Here is a 26,876-nt window from a genome sequence, read left to right on the forward strand (position 1 = left end):
ATGTTGGGTAGCAATTGATTCCTCCCAGATATCCCTTTAAAAGGCTGGTGCTGATCACAGCACTGACCAGTGTTCAGAAGTCTTTCAAAGTTGTCTTTCCATTATTTTTATATAATGTGTTCTCCTGGTTCTGCCCACTTCACTCTACATCAGTTCATACAATTCTTTCCAGGTTTCTCTAAATCTATCCTTTCACTATTTTCTAAGGTGCAGTATTCCATTAACATTCATATATCATAATTTGTTCCATCTTTCTGATCAAGTCAACCACAATTTCAGAAAAATGAGGAAGCATGCTAGCCTCCTCTTGAAAGAGAATTGATGGACTCAAAAGGAAGAATGAGACATACATTTTTGGATAATTTCAACGTGGTAATTTGCTTTGCTTTACTATGTATTTGTTATAAAGTGGGTTTTTTTTGTTATTTTTTTCAGTGAGGGAAGAAGGAAAAATGCTTGTTAATTGAAAAATAAAATTAGAAAACAAAAAGCTATTTGTGAGTTAAAGTGTGAACAGAAACATTTCAAAGTATAGCCAGGTCTTGATAAGAATGCTTAATCTTCCCCAAATGTAGCAATGTCAAGACCACCATGGTTCTGTAATATCTGACTTGGTAAAATTACCATAAATTAAATGACCTTTAATGTCATACAAATGCACTGAGATTTAATTTTACTGATGGAAGTTGACATGTGATCCAAAAAAGAAATGAGATGGGTAAGTGCACTTCTAAAACTGAGTTGTAGATAACTTTTTACATAGCATTGTCCATATTTATTACTGTTTTAAGGATTTTGAAATGAATGAGCAAGTCATTATGAGAAAAACAATTCCCTGAATTGTAGAAAGGGGTTCAAATAATACTAAACTGGCATTAATTCAACTGTGGGTATCAAAATATAAATCACCTTTATGCAGGCACATGCAATATTATATCAGACTGACAAATGCCATTTTATAATAATGCCCCAAACTCCATCATCAAATTGACCCTAACGTATTTAAACCTAGCTATCATACCATTCATCTAATCATTCATTTATTAAATTGTTCTTCTGTAACAACTGTTCTGTCTAATGTTCTTTCACCTAACGTTTTAATGTTAGGTGGGAAGTCTATGTACAAAATAATGAAGAATTCATCTGCATAAAAGGTATATAATGAGTTATTAAATCATCAATTAGTTAAGTCAACGAAGGACTGTAAGCTTAGAATTGGAACAGAAAAATGTTCTCTAGGAAAATGAACACTGAAAGACTTCATAATTCTAATTAATACAATAGCCAAATGTGACGTTCAAAGACTGATGGTGAAGCATGCCTTGTTTCAGAGAGACAGTAGAATATATGTACATAACAAGGCATATATTGCCGCAGATGGTCAATATGTTTATGACTTTCTTAACTTAAATTCTTCATTAGAAAGTTCAAATGGGGGGAAACTAGATGGCGCAGTGGATAGAGCACTGGCCCTGGATTCAGGAGGACCTGAGTTCAAATCCAGCCTCAGACACCTGACATGTACTAGGTGTGACCCTGGGCAAGTCACTTAACCCCAATTGCCTCACCCCCCCAAAAAAAAAAAGTTCAAATGGGGAATGGAGGAAAGGAATTATAGTAAAGTAATAATATAAAAGAAATAAATATTTTTTAAAAATGGATTGAAAGCCTGTTGTAATACCACTCTTCAGGTAGTTGTGGAAATGAAATTAACAATAACAGCCTACATTTTATATTAGTCTGATATTCTTCCTTCACCTTAGGAAGGAAATAATCAACAGTAGCCAGTTGAGAACACATCTTCAAACTTAATATTTTAAAAGCTCTATCAGCCATGGTAAAGAAAAATTACCATGTCAAAGCCATTCTACATATAGTAATGACAGTGTTGTATAAGACAGCTTCACTTAAGTGCATTAGTTCAAGTGTCAGTCGATCTCATTAAGAAAAATATCCTACTCCTAAACAATATGTCCAAACCAAATATCAACCTGGAATCAGAATCACTAGGGGAATTTCTTTTAAGTAAACAGCAAAACACCTCCTTGCCATAGATACCAGTATAAATAGGCTGGGTCTTGTCAGATATGATACTGAAGGGATGCCTACAGTGAATAGAAACTTGAAGATGACCTTTGAAAGTGACTTCCATTTCTTCTGTAAATAAAAAAATTTAACTGAAGTAGAAAGCATTTCTATTAATTTCATGAGAAAGATACTTAATATTTGTCATTCAACAATGAAAGGATCCTATTCCCAAAATAAGGGGGAATGTTGATGTTTAAAGTCCTTTTAGAAGGAAACCAAATACCAGCATCAGAATGGTTATTCAAAATGGTTGATTAAGGCTTCATAAAGTAGAATCTTTTAGAAACTTTCCTTAATATTTTTTGGTTACTTATTAATATCGAGGAAACACAGCATAAAACATCTAGAACTGGGAGTAACTTCAGGGGCCTTGTAGTCCAACCCCCTTATTTTACAGATGAAAGAACTGGGGCTCAAGCAGATTAAGGCACTCATACAAGGGTACATGGTAGACATTCTTAATTTAATCCAGTCTAGATTCTATGGAATATTTTGTGTAATCACTACATACCTTTAAAACTCCCAAATCCTAGTTTTTCCTCAAATTTTAAATTTAAACATTTTTAATAATGAAACTTGTTTTGCCCCAACTTCTAGTTCACTCTAAGTTGCTATCATTTTTTTATGGGAAACAGAGATGTAAAAGCCATCTCTTTATGAACTGTGTAACCATGGTCAAATCATTTTATCTCCCAATGGTCTGTTTCTGCATCTATGAGATGGTTGTGGGAGATGGCTTCTAGAATCTCTTTTAGCTGTGTATATATATATATATATGTGTGTGTGTGTGTGTGTATACATATACACACATATACATACATAATGTATGTATATATGATCTTATAAAAATAAAAATGTAAACGCTTCAAAAAAAGATATGGAGACAATCCACAACTAGTCAGAAACTGGTTTAAGTTTATTGATACTCTTTAATATGCTCTGTACAAGGCTATCTCAAAATCTAATCTGCCATAACCCTAAAGACTAGAGAAGATGACAAGTATAAGTCCTGCCTTACCTTAGAAGCCAGTGAAAAGGCTATATGAAACATTCAGGTAATCTACATTATTCACTCACATCTATTTCTACATAAACTTATCTATGCTTTCTCCCCACCTTAACCTGCATTAATCTATGAGTATGTCCCTTTAACACAAGTCTTAACTTTCCACTTACTTTTCTTATTTATCTAGTATTTATTAAGGGCATACAAAGTGCCAGACATTGTGCTAAGAAGCACTATACAAACACCAAACGCATAATAAAACCACAACCTGTGACTTTGGGTTAAGTCACTTAACCTAAGGTCCCTTCCCACTCAAAATCTATGATCCTGTACTTCTAAGTTATCACTGTGCTATAAAGCAAAAAAAAAAAAAAAAAAATCCTATTACAAGTCATCATAAAAAGAGCATTAAACTATCAATCACTGGGGCAACTAGGTGGCGCAGTAGATAGAGCACTGGCCCTGGAGTCAGGAGGACCTGAGTTCAAATCCAGCCTCGGACACTCAACACTTACTAGCTGTGTGACCCTAAGCAAGTCACTTAACCCCAATTGCCTCACCGAAAACAAAACAAACAAAATTTTAAAAAAACCTATTAATCATTTTCCCCGACAAATACACACAGACAAATCAAAAATTTACTTCCATGTTATAGAAACATTTATTTCCTTGTTTAGGAGAAGGGAAAAGAATCCCATACAGTTAAGTTTTATGGTCTTATATACTGTTATCAACTTTTTATTAAGTTACCTGGAACACACTATTCATAAGCCCATGGTTAGTTCTGACACCTATCTAGCCAAGTTATTTTTGGCTTATGGTGGGACTTAACTCCAACTAGTCATATTTGTAATTTAAGCTCTGTTCATAAAGAGACTCTTTATGGACTGATAGAAACCCACAACTGGTAGAACTTGAAATACATGCTCTGACAGTGGTTCAGTAACATTTTTGCATTATAAAGAATATGCTGAAATGTATATTTGTCAGAAATTTCTCATGATTATGAATTTTAACTTCTAGTTAAATTAAATTAAAAGTTGCTACAAAGGCCTGAATAAGCAAAAACTGGCTGTTTAGGAAGAAAGGTTAAGAGAGAGAGAACATACAAGTAATTCTATCTATTTCTTTTTGTCAATCTAATTAAAATATTTTTAATTACTAGTCATAGGGCCACACTGCAATCTAATGTCTCTAAGTAAAAAGAACAATGGGGCAAAGAGAAAGTGTTAATCTTAGCAAGGCATCTGGAATGGATTTTTAGGACCACTTTCTCCCCTCAGCCCCCAATTATTTATTTTTATGATTGAGAAAAGCAAGACAAACATGGGAAAAGAAGAAAATATTAATGGTACCCAACTTTGATCTTCCTTGTAAAAACCAATAAAAAATATTAACAGAAAAGGCAAATGGACTCCAAACTTCAATGAGTAACCTTCACAAGAGTTGGATCAGTGCTTCTAGTTGAATAAACAAAAGTTATTAAAGGTTAAAATTGCACTGTGACTTTTCAGACATCCTGTATTTTGGAGTATCTCCTGCAAGTATTCAGGTATAACCCAATTTTGGTGGATTGGTGGAACCTTATGATAGTAGCTGCTTTTCAATCGTTGCAATATGGATAATGCCAGAAGGGACACAAGACATTAAATTTTGAGATGAGGAAACTGAGGGCCATAAAAATAAAAAGATCTGCTAGTTGATACAGCTATCTTTAGGACAATGAAGGGAAACCAAGTCACCAAGAAAACTGGAAAAAGAAAGATGCCTGAAGAATAAGATCCAATATTTTTAGGCTTCTAGACAGTATTTTCAAAAGATTCTGCTGGCACTTTTAGACATATTTTCTTTTACTTCTGCTCTAAGGCAGTATAGTAATAAGGAATAATAGTGTCAGTGGATTAATTCAGAAGATCAGTGATTTTGTCAGTCTGGTTACTCTCTCTACATGTTAATGAAAAATCAATGTGGTTATCTAGTAATAAGCCTCTCTACATTTATTTAAGATGGTTTTCAAATGACACAAAAGGACACACTGGAAATTTTTCCTAATTTGCTGGAACTTGAACTAAGTTGCATTCTACTAGAATAGCCTTTAAGAAATCAGGCCTATTCCTACACCAATAAAGTGAGATTAGGACTTTAGGGAAGGGCAAATGGAATAAAATGACTAAAAAAAGTCAAAATTGCATTTCAATATCACATTGAAATGTGATTTACAATATTGATGACTTCACCACACCGAAAATTACCAGAGGCATGTGATGTATAGTTTGAATGGAAGAATCAAAATATTCTTATAACTCCCTTATAGTTGCCCTCACACTAATTCTTCCTCAATTAACTACCTCATTTCTATTCCTCATGCTTTATTAACTCTTCAAAGCCCCTTCTGAACAATACCAACAATTCTGAACAAGATATAAACATTTTGTTTATTCATAAAATATGTTAACCAAATATGAGCAACCCTTTTGTTCTTCTGATGTTTCATTTTTCAAAAAACTTCAGTAGGATTACACAAAATTTTTAATGATGACACTTTTTTACCCCAGCTTCTAGTTCACTATAAATTGCCATCATTTTTTTATGGGGAACAGAGATGTAAAATACAATAGGAGATTCAATCTAACTCCTAACGAAGGTCATCCAATCTATGAATTACCCCTGAAAACTGATCCAGTTTCAAGTATCATAAAGAGATTTCAAAGGAGGAAAATGTTTTACTCTCAACACTGTAAGCAATTCATTCAAAGGAAAAAAATGTCAGGACATGTGCAAACTGTGGCTAACTGCCTATGAGATAATTTGCACAATGCGCTAAATATTTCCTTATCTTTCATCATTTGCCACCTATTGAAAGTGCTATGTGGTTTAAAGATCTGAAGGAAACATGATTGAGTATAGTAATCCAATAAACAACAAAAATCATACAAGCCCTTGGTGCCTTCGTAGACTTTATTAACCGTTATGGTTGGAAAATTTTATTATCATTGTTAAACTGCTAGTGAAAATGTGTCTGTCTAAACTTATCTAGAATGGCACTTGGAAAACAGAAATAATCTGCTATCAGATCTTTATTTTAAGCTTCCTTTTGTAGGGATCTATTAGAGCATCCCCTCCATTAAAACAGTCTTCAAGAACCCATGGAGGGACAGCTAGGTGGCGCAGTGGATAAAGCAATGGCCATGGATTCAGGAGGACCTGAGTCCAAATCCAGCCTCAGACACTTGACACATAGAAACTGTGACCCTGGGCTAGTCACTTAACCCTCATTGACCCTAAAAAAAAAAAAAATAGAAGAACCCATGGACATCTCTACGTGATGTAAGATACTGGTCTAAGAGTTGGGCTTTAGTGGAAGTTATTTCACTCAAAATAAGATCAAAACATAATACCTGGGGCAGCTAGGTGGTGCAGTGGATAGAGCACCAGCCCTGGATTCAGGAGGACCTGAGTTCAAATGTGGCTTCAGACACTTGACACTTACTAGTTGTGTGACCCTGGGCAAGTCACTTAACCCTCATTGCCCCCACCAAAAAAAAAAAAAATTAACTAAAAAAACATAATACTTGTATATTGTATATAGTGTAACTTATATATTAAAATTAAGCCCCCAAAAATCAGGTATCGAGGATTAAAGAAATTAGACTACAATGCAGCATCAAGGACTCAAGCCTCCGATGGACATGCCATATGATTGATAATGACTATAGCACATATATGTGGAATGAGAGATATCTTGAGAAAGCCATTCAGTTTGGAAATTAGCAATGAACAGTTTGATTATAAATTATAAATTTAAGAAATTATTTCAACTGGTAAGCAGTGCCTGGCACAGGGTATGTCTGTTGATCTGATTTAATAGCAATAACTTCCTACCTTTTGAATTTTCTATTTATAGTCACCAGAACAATTAATCTTAATAGGACATTATAATGTCTATTATTCAGAGAAACAGCACAGCAGAGTATATATTTCAGAGTAAAATTATGAAATATTTTTAAAAGTTTAGAAAATTTTTAAAATTTAAAAATTGAGAAAAGTTAATGTTGCTAAAAATTAAATTAATATTTATATAATTTTTGCAAATTCTTTGAATGCTGGGTATTGTTCACCTGTCATTTATGATGCAAGAAAAAGAGGTGATCCCCTTCAGGAATCATTGACTCATTTAAGGCAAAATGTTAAGTTCTACTAAAAATTGTTATGTTTCTCTGTAGATGTCTAAGATCAAGAGAAACACAAAATATGAAATATATTTAATAGTTTGCACCAAGACAGGATAAAAAGAAAATTACTGGTTGGCTAGTGTCTACTATCAAATAATAACCCTCAATATAATTGCTAATGTAGGTCCAGCACTAAGAGGTATGTCTTCTATTTAGTACTAAACATGATCACCAGAAATTAATCCAACAAATCTCAAAAAAGTTCTTTTTTGAACTTTAGACTTACTTCCTCAAGACAACATGAAATTATCCATTAAGGATGCTGTTGATTACTTAATAGTTTTGTCTAGTCTTAGGGGAGGAAATGAAGTAGTAATAAGTATATGTGGTCTAGCTCTGTGTTGCTTCCATATTCATATATACAGAGGACATGTCATGGCAAATAAACTTAATTTCTTCTTGCCAAACTTCACATACATTGAGCAAATTGTGGTAACAAGCATTTTAGAACAAAACCTGTGTGGTTAAAGAATAGCAGAAAACTATAAATGGCAGAGCTTATCAATGGAACAAGGAAAAGTATCCTGGAATGAGACTTTGGGGTTTTGTTTTCATTTCAAGATTATTTTGGTAGAAAATACTGCAGTCTTAAGATAAGGAGGTGTTAAGCACAAGGTATTACTGAAAATGGCATTACTGACAATCCTAATAGGCAATTAAGATAAAAATACACCAGAAAGGAAGACCATATATCCTACCTACACTCTAGTTTTGGCAAAGATGGGTGAATAAAGGTGTTCTTGGGACTACAAGAACTCGACTTGTATACAACTGAAGGAAAACGGGGTAAGGATAACATTTATAATTGTCAGAAGACATATTAAACTACAAAATTTTAGTAAACTGTGAGGAGAAAATATGGACTACCACTCACATATAAAAGGTAACAAGTGAAGAAATCTTTACAGGTAATTATATTAGAAGTACAAATCACATGGAAGAAAACATAAAAGTATTCTATGTTCCACATATAAATGTGCCTACACAGTAAGACATTATAGCCCTAAACCTAAAGGAGGAACTTTTCTCAGGGTTTAAAAAACAACACATATTAACTATGAGCATCTTCTCTAATGACATAAAAATGTAAAATCTTTTAAAAGATTCTTCACTTTCTAGGAACCTTAATAGAAGAAGTCTTTAACTCATTCAAAAGATGAGTTTTTAAAAAAGAAATTAACAAGCTCAACTACAAAATTAATCTTAAAAACCTAACAAAAGTTCTTTTTAAATGATCTAAAAATATTATAAGAAACAGCCATCCATTTGATAAAGTCTAAACTTGAAGATTAAAAAAACAACCAACACAATACGTCCTAATTGGACAAATCACATCTTCTCTGTTACTATAATACTGGAACTTGAAGTAAGTTGGATTCTGAACAAGATTCAAAAAGGAAGTCATTCACCATTTAGACTACTACTAACCAATTTCACAATTTCTGAGAAGCAAGTGTTTTATGTGTTTTTAAGCAATTTAACTAGAGTTGATAATGACAATAAAGATCTACATTAATCTTAGAAAGAAACTTAGTTGCACATGTATAACCTATAACTGACTGCTTAACCACCTCAAGGAAGGGGAAGGGGAAGGATAAAGGGATAGAATTTAGAACTCAAAACTTTAAATAAATGGAAAGATATAGAAACTTAGCTTTACAGACAGCTACACAGATTTAGGAGGTGGATGATATAAGCAAGCAAAATGAATTAAAGGTTTAATGTATGTTGATTTCACTTTTTATCAGACTGATAGAAACCTAAGAGGCTATATCCTCTCTACCTACTTTGCTTATAAATCTCTTCCAATGTCTGAATTTTGAAAGGTACATATACATTCTTGTTTGTTTTTGGTTTTTTGCAGGGCAATGGGGGTTAAGTGACTTGCCCAGGGTCACACAGCTAGTAAGTGTCAAGTGTCTGAGGCCAAATTTGAACTCAGGTACTCCTGAATCCAGGGCCGGTGCCCTGCACCACCCAGCCGCCCTGTACATATACATTCTTAAAATCAAATTTTAATTTTAATATTATTCTTTGGATCAAGGACTCACCATAAATTCCAACTATAATTCAGTGTTGCAAATGCCATCATTGTGAAAACTGTATAGTAATGTACAGTAATGACTGTATCCTTTGCTTCACAAAATTAAGTTGTCCTTGAAACTCTGACTCTGGACTAGCGATAACTGCCACCCCTTCCAAAAACCAAACTACAATTATCTGCCACTGCAGGGACATTTTACTATATTGTTTCTGAGAAGGTTTCTCAGTCAGATTTTCAATGTGCTTTTCCTTCAGATACCTCCTCATGTGAGGAAAAATGCATAGTGAATTTTAACACTAGCTTGCCCTTTTCAAAATTAAAAAATTAAGTGTTAAAATCAGTTAATTTAAAGTTAAATGCAGTTTTATTAATTTTAAGGTGATATTACCGTAATGGTCTTCCTTCCAGAGATTTGGACCAAATACCTTCTTTATATTTGAGGGGTATTTGCTTTAGCAAACAGATTTTTGATGGTAAATAAAAGTAATTTGTATTTTGTCTTAAATTTTAAAATACTTAAGAATAAGCACCAGTGAGATTATGTAACGGTAAGAAACCAAAATTAGGATCTCAATACCACAAAACACTTCTAAGTATTTATTTGACACCAAGTACTGCACTAGATGCTTTATAAAAGATAATATGTGTCCTTCCCTACCAACCCCCGCCAAAGACCTTAGGGTTTGAGCAATCCGAAGTGAATTGAGAGTCTCTAGCCTCATTCCCAATTAAGTAGTCAGACCTCAATTATTCAGATCACGATTATATGAGTTGGCCAGATCCCTCGGTCCTCTTCCTCTTGATGACTTTTCATTGGCCATGCCTCAGAGAAAACTTCACAGAAAGATAGGCTTCTATTTCTTGGCAGTTTCGTGCTTAAATTACACTCTAGTCCACAACCAAAGATAAAAGAATGGGCCATACTTTCCTGGAATTTCAATTATGCTTATGTAAGCACTGAATATGCTGAGCTCCAAACCTAGTGATTTCTTTAGTTTATGCCTGAGGAGTATCACATAGAGAGCATTGGGTTCAAGTTCCATCTCCAACACACACTGATTTGAGCTTGGAAAAGTCACATGACTTTAATTTGGTGTCCCAGGAAACTACACCTCCAACATACTCTAATAAAGGCAATTCTCTATATGACCGTAATCACAGGTTCAAAATCCAACCCCTCCCCCTGGCTCCACCCCCAAAAAAGGTTTCAACAAAAACTGCTAAAGGTTAATGAAGGCATTTGCCTTCTTAACATTAGCTAAAGGATTTGGAAACTATTTTTGGTAAAATCAATGTCCAGTGTTTGACAAATTAAATTTGACAGAGACATTGTTGTACTACTCTGTGAAATAAAATGTAGAATAAAGTGATGTCAAAACAAAAGGGCAGAATCATTTCTTTGATAGATTTAGAATCTGGGTAACAAGTATCCCATTTAACTACTATAATTCTAACCAATTCCACAAATGTCTTTAATGTATATTCTAAATAAAGTATTTAAAAATTTTTAAAACAAAAATATAAGAAACTCCAATGAACAATAAAAAATATATGCTAGGTACCGGTACTTGTTTAAACAGTAGAATAAGACCATAAGTATGTATGCTAAATGATAAGCAAATTTATAATTGGGTTCTACAATACTTGATAGTTCCCAATTTTAAATGGAATATTTTAAATGAGTTTTTCAAATTAAAGACATAAAACTATACCATGAGAACCAGTAAACAATGTGTCATTAAAACAAAAATGTAGCAGTACTAAAAAGGTAAGTACCATCTTACACACTTCTAAAATTAATGATATATACAGACAACTAATTCTATATAAGTATGCCCAAAAATGTAGAAGATAATCTCAAAACCCCTAGGGTGATGAAAGATTAGGAATTTTTTTTTTGAGGAACAGAATAAAAAAATTAAATAAAGAAAAAGCTGGATTTGTGCAAAGGACTTGGAGGATAAAGATAAATCAATTAAAAGGAAAATTATGTGCAGCAGAAATTTGAAATAAACTATAAAATTATGGAAAGATAACAGAAAAACGAATATTATAAAAAACTAAGATTATTGGGTTTATTTCAGTAAAGATTACTCTACTGAAAGTGCAGACATTGTTCTAAAGATACATTTTTTTATTTAAGGATCTTATTGTGCCTCAACACCCAACAAAAAAGTACAATGATGCAGAGGTCAGCAACCTCAACCCCATGAGGCATATCCAGTCTGGACTGAAGACCCTAGTATATAAATTTAATAATATCTTTTGAAAGAACAAGAACTTAAATTTTATTCCATTTCCTCATAATAACCTTTTCATATATACATACCTTTAAATAGCTATACAATTTCCTTAAGTCTAAAGATCACAGAATCTTTCAATTAATCTTCTTATGACAACTCCGCATCCCCATCTTCCTAACTTTCTCTCTCTGAACATACACCAATGTCAACATTACAAAATGAGGAACTCAGGACCAAAAATAATACTCCAGATGTGGTACCAGAGTAAAGTTCAGTGGTACAATAAGTATCTTTTTTCTGAACAGCCAATGATCACATTAGCTTGTTTCATTTTCATGTCACATTGTTTATTATGAGCCTGATTAATTAACATTTCAGTTTTTGTTGAGTTTTGATTTTTATTTTTTTAACATAAAGTTGTTGATCCAGGCCTCATCAAAGCTGCAGTAGTAAAATTTATTTTTTAAAGCAAGTGCAGATCATTACATTTTAACTTCAACTTGTTCTAAGACAAAAGTTTACCCTTTTGTGTCATGGACACATGGCAACCTGTCGAGCCCTACAAACCCCTTCTCAGAATGTTTCTAAATGTATAAAATTAAGCACATAAGATTACAAAGGAAACCAATTATATTGAAGTCATTATTTTTTTTTTAATTTAAGCTCACAGACTCCTAATTAAAAACCTTGGTCCTAGGATATCAAGATTTTTTTTTACTCCGCACTGATTTTATTGATGGAAAAGCTGTTTTGCAAGGCTGTATTTTCCATAAATTTCAAAATGTTAAGTCTTCCATATCTTCTGTGATTCACGTATAAACATTTTTTAACATAACTGAATTGAGATTATATCTACAGGACACCTTCTGGCAGACTGTCAGTAAGGGTAGTTAAACCAGCTATGACTCCAGCTAACTTAATATTATCCAAGAAACATTTCAGGTTCACTAGGGTATTATGAAATTTGGTCAAATAACTGACTGAATCCATAACTATGTTCGAAATTAAACTCATTACCTCTCCCCTTAAAACCCTATCCTATTTTCTTTGTGGTTACCTAGGTTCATAATTTTAGGGTCATCTTCATCTTCTCACAGTTGCTCAGCTAGATATATAGTTCCTAAATATTAATTCAACCTCCACAAGCTCTCTCCCATCTATCCCTTTCTCTACCCATAAGAAATCATCATCCTGGGGGCAGCTAGGTGGCCCTGGAGTCAGGAGGACCTGAGTTCAAATCCGGCCTCAGACACTGGACACTTACTAGCTGTGTGACCCTGGGCAAGTCACTTAACCCCCATTGCCCTGCAAATAAATTGATTAATTAATTAATTGAATAAAAGAATAAATAAATGAATGAATTAATTAATAAAATAAAAATGATGAAGAAATCATCATCCTTATTTAGACCTTCTCCTCCTTTTCCCAGAATTACTTACTGTAAGAATTTTCTAACTGGTCTCCTTGCCTGACACTGCCCCCATTCTATCCTCCACTCAATCTATCAATTATAAATCATAAATCAATTATAAAAATCCAAATCTAGCACTGATTCCCCAGTTCAATAAACATTAGTACTTCCCAATTAACTCTAAAATAAAATAACTTGTCTAGCATTTACAGTCCTTCATACCCTGATTCTAACCTTTTTTTTCTTTCTTATCCATTACTTTCCACCCCCCACACACTCCATGCACTATATGTCTAGCCAAATTTGCCTTCTTGCTGTTTCTCATGACACTACCTATCCCATCTCTTTGCCTTTGCAAAGGCTATCCCACTATACTTTTCCATTCTTATGTCAACCTCTTATGATCCTTGGTTTCCTTAAAAGCTCAGCTCAAATACACACTTCCTACATTAAACCAATTAACCAACTTTATCTTGCATGCATTTATTCTGTAAATGTATTAGTATAGTCTTTCTCTACAGGGTACGGGCTGTTCAGACTTTTTCATCTAAATATTAACACAGCACACAGGAAATGCTTAATAAATGTTTTTTGATGGGCTTCTCTTTATTAGTCTAGTAAGCCCATATGGATACTAATGTTCTCTTTTCTTTCTAGTTATACCTAAATGACCCTGCTTAATGACAGAAATCTATGTCTTGCTCATTTGTTTGCAGAATCCATCTTTTCACCTTTTTTGTAATGTTGGGCAGAATTTCCATCTCCAGTCTTCCAGCATCACTTGTGTTCTCCTTGATGCTTTAAAGATTACACATGGGTTCCAAGATCACTTGACCTATTACACTGCTGACACTTTAAAGTCTTTTAGGACTAGACCTGTGATTTCATTAAGTAAAGTGAAATCCAGGTAAGGAAACTCCCTCTTACCAACAATGCAGCTCAGCATTTCCTTGACAACTTGCACTCTTAGAAAGAGGTGCCTACAAAACTGTTAAGAAACTTGCACAGGGTCAAACTGCCTGTATGAGTCAGAGTGGGAACTCAAACCCAGGTTTTTCTGGCTTCAAAGCCAGCTCTCTACCCTCCTCCATATTACCTATTCAATAGTACACCTAAAGATCTCTCTTATGACACAAAAGTAGAAGCTTCCAGGCACAATGCTGAAAATAAATGAGAAAAAAAGGAAATGGAGGTAATTGTGAATACGCTAGTAAGGATTAGGTCTTTAAAAATATCACTACTTATGAAAAAGAAAAGAGGAATCAGAAAAGAAAGCCATGTTATATTAAAAGCCCTGGAAACTTCAGGTAATTGTAGTGTGCCCAAGTATGATGCATAAAATATGCACTAAAATATCTGTTAAACTGAATTGAAGCCAGCAACAACAACAGTAGCTTGGTTGATGTAGAAGGGCTCAGAAGATGAGTTTTACAGTATGTGTTAATTTATAATGACAAAAAGAGAAGTGTACAAAGGTAGGAAAGGGGCATGATACACAGAAAAAAACAGTCCCAGCATTTAGGGTAACTCAGCCATAGGTCCATCAAATTTAACTCACCAGAGAATATGTTTGGGTTGTACTAACATTTTCCAAAACATTAGCTGTGAAATACATGGGGAGCTTAAAGTGTGAACATAATTTGCAGAATTAATCTACACCTAAAATACTCCAAACCATACAAATAAGAAGAATAGCAAATGGCAAAGGTTACAATTTAGGTGACCTTTTAAAAATGAAATAAAATTTTTTTCTGGCTCAAAATCTGAAAGAAAAAAGGTAGCTTTTTCCTGTGGAACAGCTTTAAATTATGCAATACTCTATTTCTGAGGAATATTCTATGAAAGAAATTTTTAAAAATGAAACACCCCAAATCTACCATTTATTCCCCCAAATATAGTTATTATATTTCAAATTTTTTATTGTTGTAATCAGTCTTAAATATCATTTTAGTTCTGACTCATCTAAAATTAGATTTTTTTTCTTTCAGCAGGTCACACATCCAAGGGCAAGAATGGCTGAGTTAAGTAAAATGTGCATTGGTTGGTCTAGTTTTAATGAGTACAAGAGATAGATATTGTGTATTTTGCAAAATATGAAAGAACAAAATAGTAAACATTTTTATTGTAAGGAAAAGAAATGAAAAATACCCTGCTTCATTTATTTGGCAGAGAAAAATGTTAACAGCCAAAAGAAAATATCAAAAGAACACCACAATATTCCCTCTTCTCCAAGATGTGTTTTCATTTACTGGTGTTCAACTAATTATAAAACAGTAAAGGCTGTAATAAAGTAAAACCTGATTATTTCTGACCATATAAATTCAGAATTCCTAGTGATCTGGATAAGAGCCAATCTTAAATTTCTCTTTGCAAAACTCAAAAAATGTTAACAATCAATGAGTTTAAAAGATATATGGAAGGATACCTTGAAAGTGTTTAAGAAAACTTTTCAAATATATTAGAAGTATCTATTTATGACAGCAAAGCAAGATACCAAGAATAGTTCTTATCAGTTTCCCACATGGATAGGGGCTTAATTCCTCTTCTATAAAACTACAGGGAAAAATATAACCTGCATGGACTATAATCAGGCTAGATGCAGAAAATCTGCAAATTAATGAGGTCACAAAATATTATCAGAGATAGAAATTGAAGTTTATCATGGAATAAAAAACAATTTTAAGATGAGGCTCATTTGAAAGTGTTCCAGGAAGAAATATTGTAAGCTTAATTTGGTTAGAAAAAAATAACCTACCATATTTCTTTCCTAAGTTTCTCACTGAACGAAAAATGAAAAGAATATCAAATTTAGATCTATTTTAGAATTTAATTCAACAGCAAATATTTATTAAGCACTCAAGTGCCATATATTTGGTTCATAAAGCAAATTACCTTATTCCATGTTATGCCAAAGTAATCAACATATTTACTCATGTATTTGATCAAGAAAATTAATTTATATACATAAAATTTAATAATCAGTAATTCTATGTTCTATATGCTGAGCGTTTATATATTACAGTGTTTCTTTAACAAATGTGTTATTCAGATTCAAAAAGTACACAAGATTAATAACTCTTCTAATTTATAGGTGTTTCCATACTTTCTGTAGATTCCACAGTTTTTTCCATCCTTTTACTGTTCATCTCAGATAAAACTATAGATTAAGGGTTGATAACTGCACCCATGTATCATGTTGTCTGTACCACTCACATGGTAATGATCGTGAAAGTACTGAGTTATAGGTATCTATGTACTCTTTACCTCTACTAGACTATCAAATAGTTAACTAAAGACAAGGGCTGGCTTAATAATAATTCTGAACTCTACAGAGCAATTAACAGAAACCAGAATCCTAATAAATATTTGCTAAGTAAAGAATTCTGATTTTAAGTTACAAAAGTAAGGGTCTACTTAGGTTAGAGTTAAGTACATAACAGGCTAAGGATTCTTTTAGACTCAAGTTTTCCAAATGGTTACTTCTGAAGATAAACAATTATTTGATATATCATTCTCTCATTATTAAATATTTTGAAACATAGTAATAAATGTATATTAAATGAATATGATTTGCATAACTTGCGCAGTGAGCTGGTTTATACTATGTACTATTTTGTAAGAGAAATAAGATTCAACAAATTTTTTTTTTTATCAAATCAGTTTTTGCCTGCATGGGGATCAACCCAGGCACTTCATGTGTCAGAAATTATACATAGTGTTCTTTTCTTTCTTAGAAGTCTAGATTAATACAAGAGCCTAAAAAATATTAAAGATATTCTCCTCTATAACTTGCTTTCCTTTTGCATCAGCACAAGCTGATTCAAAAAGGGCACAAAAAATCATTATGAAATCATGTGTCCCAATGAATGTCAATGTCTACAATGTAAAGCCCCTATGAATCTAAATCTACGAATTAAAAATCATGAAATTCAAATATAAGCATGGTAATATAATATACAGAAGCTGTTATTATAAAACCAGCATAGGTTACTTGAACACTAGCTAAGTAAAAATTGATTTCCCAAACCTTTGGAATTGGTTTACACCTTGATTTCATCATACAGTACAATCTATAGGGCATAAAAATGCAAATCATAAAACCACCACTAGAAGTAAAAATCTCTTCAGAACTAGTTTTTCCTTTTAATCAGTTTCTCATGTTAATATGTTCATGGTAATAAGTTGGGAATGAAGACATGAAAGAAAGAAATAAAAACAACAAAATCTTAAAATATTATTTCTGGATGACATTTATAACCTCCTCTACCAGAGCTTATTTTGTGGTCAAATCTGGAGAAGAATCAACTGGAGACGTTGGATGAAAAGGAGAGTACAGAAGCCAGTCTTCTTTAGAACACATATAGTTCTATTAAAGGTAGCATGGAACAGTGCTTAAGGGTCCAGCCTGGAGTCAGAAAGATCCAACTTCAAGCCCTTCCTAATATGTACCCTAGGTCCTTACCCACTCAGTGCCAGAAACAACTCTTTAAGATTATAATTTATAGACAAGTTGGTGATTTACATCTATGGAAATAGATGTGCCATTCCCCATACTGATGAAATTCATAGGTACCAACCAAAAAACACCTGCTGTTCTAGTTCACAGTGAAAGCAAATCTAGTTTTATATCCCAAGTTTCACTTAGAGGAAAAGTCATTCCCATTGTCTCCTAACCAAAATTACAGGAAAAACTTGTGTTTCATTTATACTTCTGTACTTTAAATAATAGTTAAGAGCACTAACTGAAAAAGAAAAAAGATGGGAGGGAATAGCAAAAAAATAATGGAAGAAGCTTTTGAGTGAGGAGATCTGAGTTCTATTCCCAGCAAATAAGATCTGAGGATCATAGACTTCAAGCTAAAAAGGATTGCAGGATACAGTCCACTTGCTTCATTTTACAGGTGATGAAACAGAGAAGAAAAGGGATTTGTGGATTTTGAAGCCAGGTCTTCCAAATCCAAATGCAGCAGCATCCTTTCTATTGTACCATACAGTACTTTGGTGACTTGGAAGAAGTCACAGTATATATGCCAAAATGAGCACAATTTTTTAGATGATGTCTAAAATTAGTTTTTGTTGAAAAACTTCAATTATTTAATCTTAATAGTGTATATACAATATGTAAATTGAAGATATTGTATCCTCATTCGAACTATAGAATTATTATTCTATAAATAAGATAAAGAAAAATCTAACAATTTTACTGATAAAAAGGAACAATAGCCTACCTTCCTTGTTCAAACTATATAAAGGAATTATACAAAAGGAACTGCTGAACCTATCTTTTAACTACTCACTAGAGGAGTTAGTCAAATTAATATTGTTAAAGAAATGAAAATCTTGAACACCAATTTCTGTAACCCAGTATTTTTTTTTATTTATCCATGATTGTATGTGTCAAGGGGAAAATTTTAAGTTTGTAGTATACTGGAATCAAGAGTTAAGAATATATAAGTACTTTTATTGACCATAATTAAAACAGTGTAGGTTCAGGCCATATTCTTAAAAAATAAAACTTCTGGACCAGAGTCATAACCAACTAGTAAAAGATATAGGTCATGTGTAGTTTGTGTGTGTCCGTGTGTAAATATGTATAGCTATCTATTACAATCTATGCAATGCAAATGAAAACAAATTTCATCTTTAATTTTTATCTTTAATAATGTCACCCCATCCTCTGGTTTCTATATAAAGCCTGACTAACCTTAGCTTTATGGTATTTCAGAAATATAAGAGTAATTCATACAAGCTAGGAGTAGTTTCTAAATGGAACAAAAATAATAGTTTTAAAGAGAGCTCTCCATAACTTACGATCCAAAATTGAGGAATATGTGGCCCAAATGTGGTGCACAGAAAAAACTAACTACTTTAATTTATGCATCACTACATAAGTGTGGTTAGTGAAACTTAAAACTTGTCATGGAATACTATTTGTGAGTAAGAGTATTTCTAAAAGTTATTGCCATGAGGATGTGAGCAATATGAATAAAATGTCATCAACATGTTGATATTCAGTGTTTATTAATAATAAAAATGGTACCCAAAGTAAGAAACCGGAAGGAATTAGATCCCATATACAAAGGCAACTAATGTGAAAACATACTTGTATTCAACTACATGACCAAACTAACTTTATGGGGAAAAGACTAGAAATCTGGAAAGTGGGACTTTAAAACAATTGTGGATCACTGAAAGGTTGGCTTTCTTTAAAGATTATACCTAAGGATTTAAAGGCAGAATGGAGAAGAGTTGGTACTGTTGTATTGTGATTACTTAGCTAAAAGTGTCTTCCCTATTTAAATAATTCCAATCAGTACTGTTGATACACATACCTCGAAGAATTCTTTCCTCATGGCAACGTAGAAAGTCCCAGATTCTAACAGTTCCGTCATCAGAGCATGTAGCAAATTTATTATCCGTGGGTGAGAAACTGTTACATGAAGACACACAGCAGGGGAAAGAAGTCAGCATTTAACAGATTATCTGTGCTTCTCAGACAGGGCAAAATAAAATACTGTATGGCGTTATAAACAGGATGAAAGGGAAAGTATCCAACAATGGTGCCCTTAAAGAATGGTTCCAGCTGAAAGGCACATTTCATCAAAAGATGAATTCAGCAGAGTATTTATTCCTCCTTCCTAGTATTCAATCCTCTACTCTGAGAATTTATTTTTTAAAAGTGACCTAACAATTTAGTCAACACTAATTTTGCATATGTTCCCAAAATATAGCTTTATCCTTTGGTGCCGGCAAAAAAAACAAAACAAAAAACAAGGGAAAGAGGAGAGGGAAGGTGGTGGGATAGGAGGTGGGGAAAAAGACAAACACAAAGAGAAACTGAAGAACAGCTCAACTAAATTAATTATATACCTGGCAATATTTCTGAAAATATGCCACTGAGAAACATGTAGGAATGACACTCGGTATGCCTTTATGGAAAAAATACAAGAAGTAGGAAGACAGTTGTATAGTGTTTGCTAAAGAGTCCTTTGTAGAATGTTTCTAATTCATTTGAAAATGTTTGTATGAAGAATTTCCCCTTATCCTTCCTAGAAAACCCCATAGAAGCTGCTTCCTATGGTGTCACTACAGGGAAACATGGGAATTGTGATTAAAGCCCAACTAACTCCTGCAAATGAAAGGCAGTCATTTCCGTTTTAGTGCAGTTAAAAGTTACCAAATTTCACTAATTTATTTCAAAAGCATCACTGTTATAACTAATGGGACTGATATGGTAATTCAGTGTATGGATGACACTAAACCAGACAGTTAAGCACAGGTACATTTATCTGACTACTCCATAAAGACACAAAAGGAAGAAGAGTGATTGCCGTGGGTGGTGTTTTTGTAACAATGTCAACCTTCTACCACACAGGGGCCGCACCAACCTAAAGGAATGCTGCATAGCTTTATTCTGAGGCTACAGCAATTCTTCAGATTCAAATATGAAACATTTCTTCAGTTTTACTGTACATACTGAAAGATTATATTTAACAGCTTGCTGAAAATATCACTTTAAACTCTACTTTTAAAAAAAAAAACAAAAAACACTTTCATAACTGATGTATCAACAGTGAATCAGGAGAAATGTCCTACAATCTTCTCATCATGGTTTGCTTGCTTACAGTTTCAAAACTTGAAGAACCCATTCATTAATCCTTTAATGTTTTTTTCACAACCAGAGAGTTTATCTGTAAGGGTTTTTAATACTAAAACTTCTTATCTGAAGTCTTGGAATAACCAAGCCAACCAGTTCTTTACTTAAGCCTTTTTCTTGTATTTGTGAGAACTATGTAGATGTTTTATTTCTGTAGGCTTTATATTTTATTCATTTGGATTATTAAAGTCTGAATTCTTTATTTGGAATGAAATATTCTTGTCTTACACAATGAGCATCAAAAAGGAATAACTTAAATACATCATAAACCATAAATATGAAGAAAAGAATACCAGTGCAAAATGCAGCAGACAATACATCTCTAACATATTGCAGAGGCGGATACTGGGACAATACTACTTCAGAAAGGTGCCAGCAAAATGTTGAGTATGTGGAAACAAAGGAAAGTATTGTGTTTCTAGGGTGCACAAAGTTTCCCAGCATCTGACAGAGCCCATGCATCTCTGTACCCAGCATACATGTAGAGATCAGTCTAACCATGACAATAGGAACTACAGAAAATGGTATATTGTGTATAAACCTGGCCTCTCTAATCGCCTCCTTATGTGCCTGGAACATCTTGACGTTGTTCATGTTGGACTGCCAATATTTCACATATCCCCCGTGGTCTGCCGTCAGCATCCACATGTCATTGTGTGACCAAGTCATGGCCCTCACTGGGCTATCGTGAGCCTGTGGAATCACAAAATACTTGTCAGATACTTCTTCAAAGGTTATCTGATCTACAAGACCTAAAAGAGCACATACTGTGATTCTGTGTTACAGCAGGAATTAGTCTTAGTCTATGTTTTAAAATTATGTAAAATGAGAACACTTTGCATTCTTTATAGTCCAAGAGAATGGGACCACCTTCTGATGAATACAGTTACCTGTAATATTGTTTCAAAATTGAAAGTGAGTCCATTCCACAGGGTAAACTCTCCACTAGAAGCCCCCGTAACCAACCGTCTCCCTTCAGGAGTCCACTGAGGAAGGGGAAGAAAAAGAAAAAAAAGGAAATAGATTAACAAAAGTCAAAGTCCCCCCAACGTTAATGGCTTCATGAATAACCTTTAAACTTCTTTACATTCTTTCCCAAGTAATATATATATAAATGGAAAACCTTGGCTTTCTTAAAAATATCTCCTTCAGTGTTATATGAAATTATGTTAAAGAATACTATTTTATTCTTTTCATTTAAAACAGTTCTGATACACTAGATAACAGTGAAATATGAGCTTCACAACATTCTATTTTAAATCGTCTGTGCATTACGTATCTACAAAAAGGACATAAAGATTGTATTTCACAAGTTACACAATAAGCCTGGTAAAACATACCAGTCTTAGTAAAGATCCTATCTTCCAAAAAATAAATGCAAAAATTATCATTACAACTTGTCTTTTGGTTAGTAAAATTAGTAAAACCAGAAAATTCAAAAACTGAATGAAAATTTAATTTTCTACAACTAGTGGTGACCCAATTTTTGAAGAAACATTAAAAAGGCAGTGTGAAAAGGTTATGGAAAGTACTGATTTGTTAAATTATATTAATTTATAAATTCACTCAAAATTTAGCCAAGTTCATAATTTTCAGGAAAGCTTTTTTAAGCCCATGTAATATACATTCGCAAAAAGTTAGTATTAGACTAGTGGTGTAACAGCCTGCTTTGGTGAAGAAACAACGTAATGATGACTGGAGCAATAACTGAGTTATCGAGCATGGTCAGGAGATGAGATTTTTAGGAATAGTAAAATCTAAGTATCTTAAATTTAACCAGTTACCATTACAGGTTTTTCCCCCCTAATACCTCTTAAAAATGGGTATTTCCCTAAACCACATCACAGACATAGGGCTTACTTTGCCCCAACATTAAATAACCTCTGGGGCAGCTAGGTGGCACAGTAAGTAAAGCAAGGGCCCTGGATTCAGGAGTACCTGAGTTCAAATCCGACCTCAGACACTTGACACTTACTAGCTTATGTGACCCTGGGCAAGTCACTTAACCCCCATTGCCCCGCAAAAAACAAAACAAAACAAAAAATAAATAAATAAATAGCCTCTGACAGTAATGCTTTTTCAGTTGGCATTTTTTTATGTCTACACATCCCCCGGAAATGAATGAAAAATATTAAAGGATATACTACATACTACATTTGCTGGGTAGTATGTCCTTTAATTAACCCTCCCCAGCCTTATTAATTAATTAGCTTTTCTCTTTCCTCAAGTAGTATTTCTCTTTCCTTATTGTGCCTATTCTTTTATCTCATCAGTAGTTCTGATTTATTGCCAACTCTTTGATCATTCAATATTAGGAAAAAAAAAACAAAAACGTCTATTTCTGCCCCTTTCTTTCACCAGTGAGTCTGCTACATATTTCGTGGTCTTGGACAACGCAAGTAAATGAATCCTCTTCCTTTTTGCTTGCAAAAGATCAGTCAACACATCAAGGAAAACCTTCAGCATAACTAAGTTTTCTGTATCACTGTTTATATGTGGAGACTTTTTCCTCAGTACTCCAAGGTTCATAATTATACCAGATAGTCAAGGCTGTCAGATATCTCATAGTCAACTAACTAAAATGCTTATGAAGGCAAAGTCTGGGGCCTGGTGAAATAAGTAACAGTAGATTATTCATACATATCCCATCAACATCAAAGAAGAAGCCAGAAAAGAATTTATATCCTACAATGCACAGTAAGTAGATATGAAAGATGGGATAATCCATGCCCCTCCCCCCCCCCAAGCAAGGCAGTTCATTAATTTTGACCTCTAATGATTTATCTGTAAACTTATAATTTAATGACAACTAGCCTGGAGTAGCAGTCCAGGAGAAAGGACATAAAATATGCAATAAAGAAACTGAATAGAACCAGAGCCTCAGGAATACATTTTTAAATTTTATCTAATGAGCAGTTACCTCATTTTAAAGAAATCATTTATATTATAAACTAGAATGTCCCAATTAAGATAAGTCTACCAAAACACCTAAAAGAATACTCACCCTAACAACAAATACTGGACATTTAACTTTATTGGTAGATGTTCGAACAAATTTGGTTGTTACTGCATTCATAGGGTTGTTCAGCATTCCTATAGGTGGTACCAGCTACGAAAGAAGAAAGCACTTTAAGACTAGGGAACAAAATAAGCATTACAACAACAATTTTGCTGTTTTTCTTTAAAGCATTTATATTGAACAAGAGGTTTATAAAATGCTCTATATGGTACTACAAAAAAAGTCTCTGGAATTAAGACTAAGTTATCATTAAACAGATCAGGAAATAATGGCATAAAGGTCCGTCAATAATACACAAATTAATGGTAAAAAAAATTTAAATCTGAATCTTATTTAATTCCCTTATTAATAGCAAGAAAGCCAGCATATTCTCAAGTGTTCTGGGAAATCAAACTTCAATACAATTTTCATATTAAATATCTCTTAAAACACCATTTTGTCATTTCATAAGATTCAACAATAACTGTATTTTTCATAAACTTTATTTTTTAAACATTTTTATTTAAAGTTTTGAGTTCCAAATTTTACCCAGTCTTCCCTCCCTTATGTAAGACATATCCGTATCAGTTATTTTGCATAGGAAGACTCAAAAGAAAAAAAAAGAGAGAAACTGCATGCTTCTAGTCTGTATGCAATCAATATCAGTTCTTTCTCTGGACACAGATAATATGCTTAGTCATTTGTCCTTTGGGATTGTCTTGGATCATTGTATTGCTAAGAATACCTAAATCATTCAGAATTCTTCATCAAACAATATTGCTGTTACTGTATACAACGTTCTCCTGGTTCTGTTCACTTCCCTATGCATCAGTTCATGTAAGTCTTTCTAGGTTTTTCTGAAATCATCCTGGTAATCATTTCTTATAGCAAAATAATATTCCATTGCCTTTTCTACTTTTTTTGGATGTCTTGGGATTTTGACCTAGCAGTGGTATTGCTAGATCAAAGGGTATGCAGTGTTATAGCCCTTTGGACATAGTTCCAAATTGCTGGATCACTTCACAATACCAACAGTGCACTGGTGCCCGGATTTTTCCACATCCCCTCCGACATCCAACATTTTCTTCTTTTTCTTCATATTAGTCATTCTGATAGGTATGAGGTGGAACCTCTTTTTAATTTGTATTTCTCTGGTTTAGAGCATTTTTTTCATAGGACTATAGGACTAGAGATAGCTTTGATTTCTTTGAAGACTTCCTGTTCATATGCTTTGAATATTTATCAAATAGGCAGTGACTTGCATTTTTATAAATCTGACTCAGTTCTCTCTCTCATATAAATGTGTGTGTGTGTGTGTGTGTGTGTGTGTGTGTGTGTGTGTGTGTGTGTGTGTGAGAGAGAGAGAGAAATTAGGCCTTTATCAAAGATACTTGATGCAAAATGTTTTCCCCAGTTTTCTGCTTTCCTTATAATTTTGATTACACTGATTTTGTTTGTGCAAAAACTTTTAAATTATATATACTCAAGATTATCCATTTTACATTTTGTAATGCTCTTTATCTTTTTTGGTCCAATATCCATCCTTTACCAATAAATCTGACAGATAAACTCTTAATTTGCTTTTGGTATCACTGTTTATGTGTAAATCATGTACCCATTTTGACCTTATCTTGGTATATGGTGTGAAATGTAGGTCTATATTTAGTTTCTGCTATACTGTTTTCCAGTTTTCCCAGCAGTTTTTGTCAAATAGTGAGTTTTTGTTCCAAAAGCTTGGATCTTTGGGTTTATCCTATACTATGTTGATATAGTCATTTATTTACTACAGTGTAATTCATGTCTACTCTATTCCACTGATCCACCACTCTATTTCTTAGCCAGTACCAGATTGTTCTGATAATTATCACATTATAATACAGTTTGAGGTCTGGTTCAGTCTTTCATTATTTTTTTAATGACACTGTTTTTCCCCAGTTACATGTAAAGACAATTTTTAACATTCATTTTCTTTTAATTTTGAATTCCAAGTTTCCTCTCTCCCTCACTAAAATAAGAACTTTGATATAGGTCATACACATTTAATTATGCAAAATACATTACAATATTAGTCATGTTATGAAAGAAGACAGAACAAAAAGAAAAAAAAGCATGAAAAAATATAGAAAGTAAAAAATAGTATGCTTCAATCTGCACTGGCCTCCATCCTCATCAGTTCATTCTCTGCAAGTGGATTGCATTTTTCTTCACGAATCCTTTAAAATTGTCTTGGATCACTGTATATCTGAGAATAATTAACTCATTCACAGTTGATCATATAGTATTGCGGTTAATATGCTCAATGTCCTACTGCTTTTGTTCACTGTATTTTGCATCAGTTTTTCCAGGTTTTTCTGAAATCTGCCTGCTCATCATAAGAATGATGTGGTATAAGAAATGCCACAGCAATATTCCAATCATGTACCACTACTTGTTCAGCCATTCCCCAATTGATGGGCATACCCTCAATTTCCAATTCTTTCCCACTACAAAAAGAGCTGCTATAAATATTTTTGCATAATTAGGTCCATTCTCCCCCCTCCCCACCCTTTAAAAAAAATCTCTCTGGGATATAGATCTAGTAATGGTATTGCTATATCAAAGGGTATGCACTATTTTATAACCCTTGGATATAGTTCCAAATTGGTCTCCAGAATGGTGGATCAGTGAGAAGCATTTTTCTTATGATACCTTCAGAATTCAGAGTATCTATTCATCAAACCTTCCAAGAAAGAATGCCTTATTATATGATTCTAACAAATTGATACTCACATCATTATAGTATCCCGCATCTGGTTGGATTGCCCGCATATCTCGCTGGTCTCTCTGCCACACTCTGTTCTGTGGTTTGTTTTAAAAAAAAAAATTTTTGATTACATTCACTTCTGTACTCCAGAGAGTCCTGAGCAAAATAAAAAGATATATAATAATAGTAGGAAAAAAACAGGATTGAGATTACAAATTCCTAGGCATAAGAATCTTCATTTTGGGGGGGGGGGGGGGGGGGAATAAAAGAAGAGTGAAGATGAGGGTTAAGTGACGTGCCCAGAGTCACACAGCTAGTACTGTCAAATGTCTGACATGGGATTTGAAATCAGGTCCTCCTGAATCCAGGGCCAGAGCTTTATCCACTGTGCCACCTAGCTGCCCCCCCAGACAGGAATCATTTGAAAGCTGTATAATCTACCAAGGACAAAAGA

At 33.5% G+C, this 26,876-nt stretch overlaps 1 protein-coding gene across 7 annotated transcripts in view; it reads right to left on the reverse strand.

Moving 5' to 3' along the window:
• Positions 1–26,876, reverse strand: part of WDR33 (WD repeat domain 33) — a 127,003-nt gene that overhangs the window by 47,448 nt on the left and 52,679 nt on the right. For 3 of the 7 annotated variants that reach the window (XM_043996590.1, XM_043996589.1, XM_043996591.1), the window contains exons 3-7: positions 26,449–26,517; positions 23,686–23,790; positions 21,572–21,667; positions 21,223–21,374; positions 19,357–19,454 (exon numbers count right to left, since the gene is read on the reverse strand). In XM_043996590.1, coding sequence (XP_043852525.1) covers positions 19,357–19,454; positions 21,223–21,374; positions 21,572–21,667; positions 23,686–23,790; positions 26,449–26,517 — 520 coding nt within the window. Of the gene's footprint in view, positions 1–13,948; positions 14,185–19,026; positions 19,455–20,413; positions 21,375–21,571; positions 21,668–23,685; positions 23,791–26,448; positions 26,518–26,876 lie in introns of those variants that run through there. The other 4 variants (XM_043996595.1, XM_043996594.1, XM_043996593.1 and 1 more) reach the window with 4 other exon arrangements.

This window comes from Dromiciops gliroides, chromosome 3 (genome assembly GCF_019393635.1).
Source record: "Dromiciops gliroides isolate mDroGli1 chromosome 3, mDroGli1.pri, whole genome shotgun sequence".
NCBI classification, from domain to species: domain Eukaryota; kingdom Metazoa; phylum Chordata; class Mammalia; order Microbiotheria; family Microbiotheriidae; genus Dromiciops; species Dromiciops gliroides.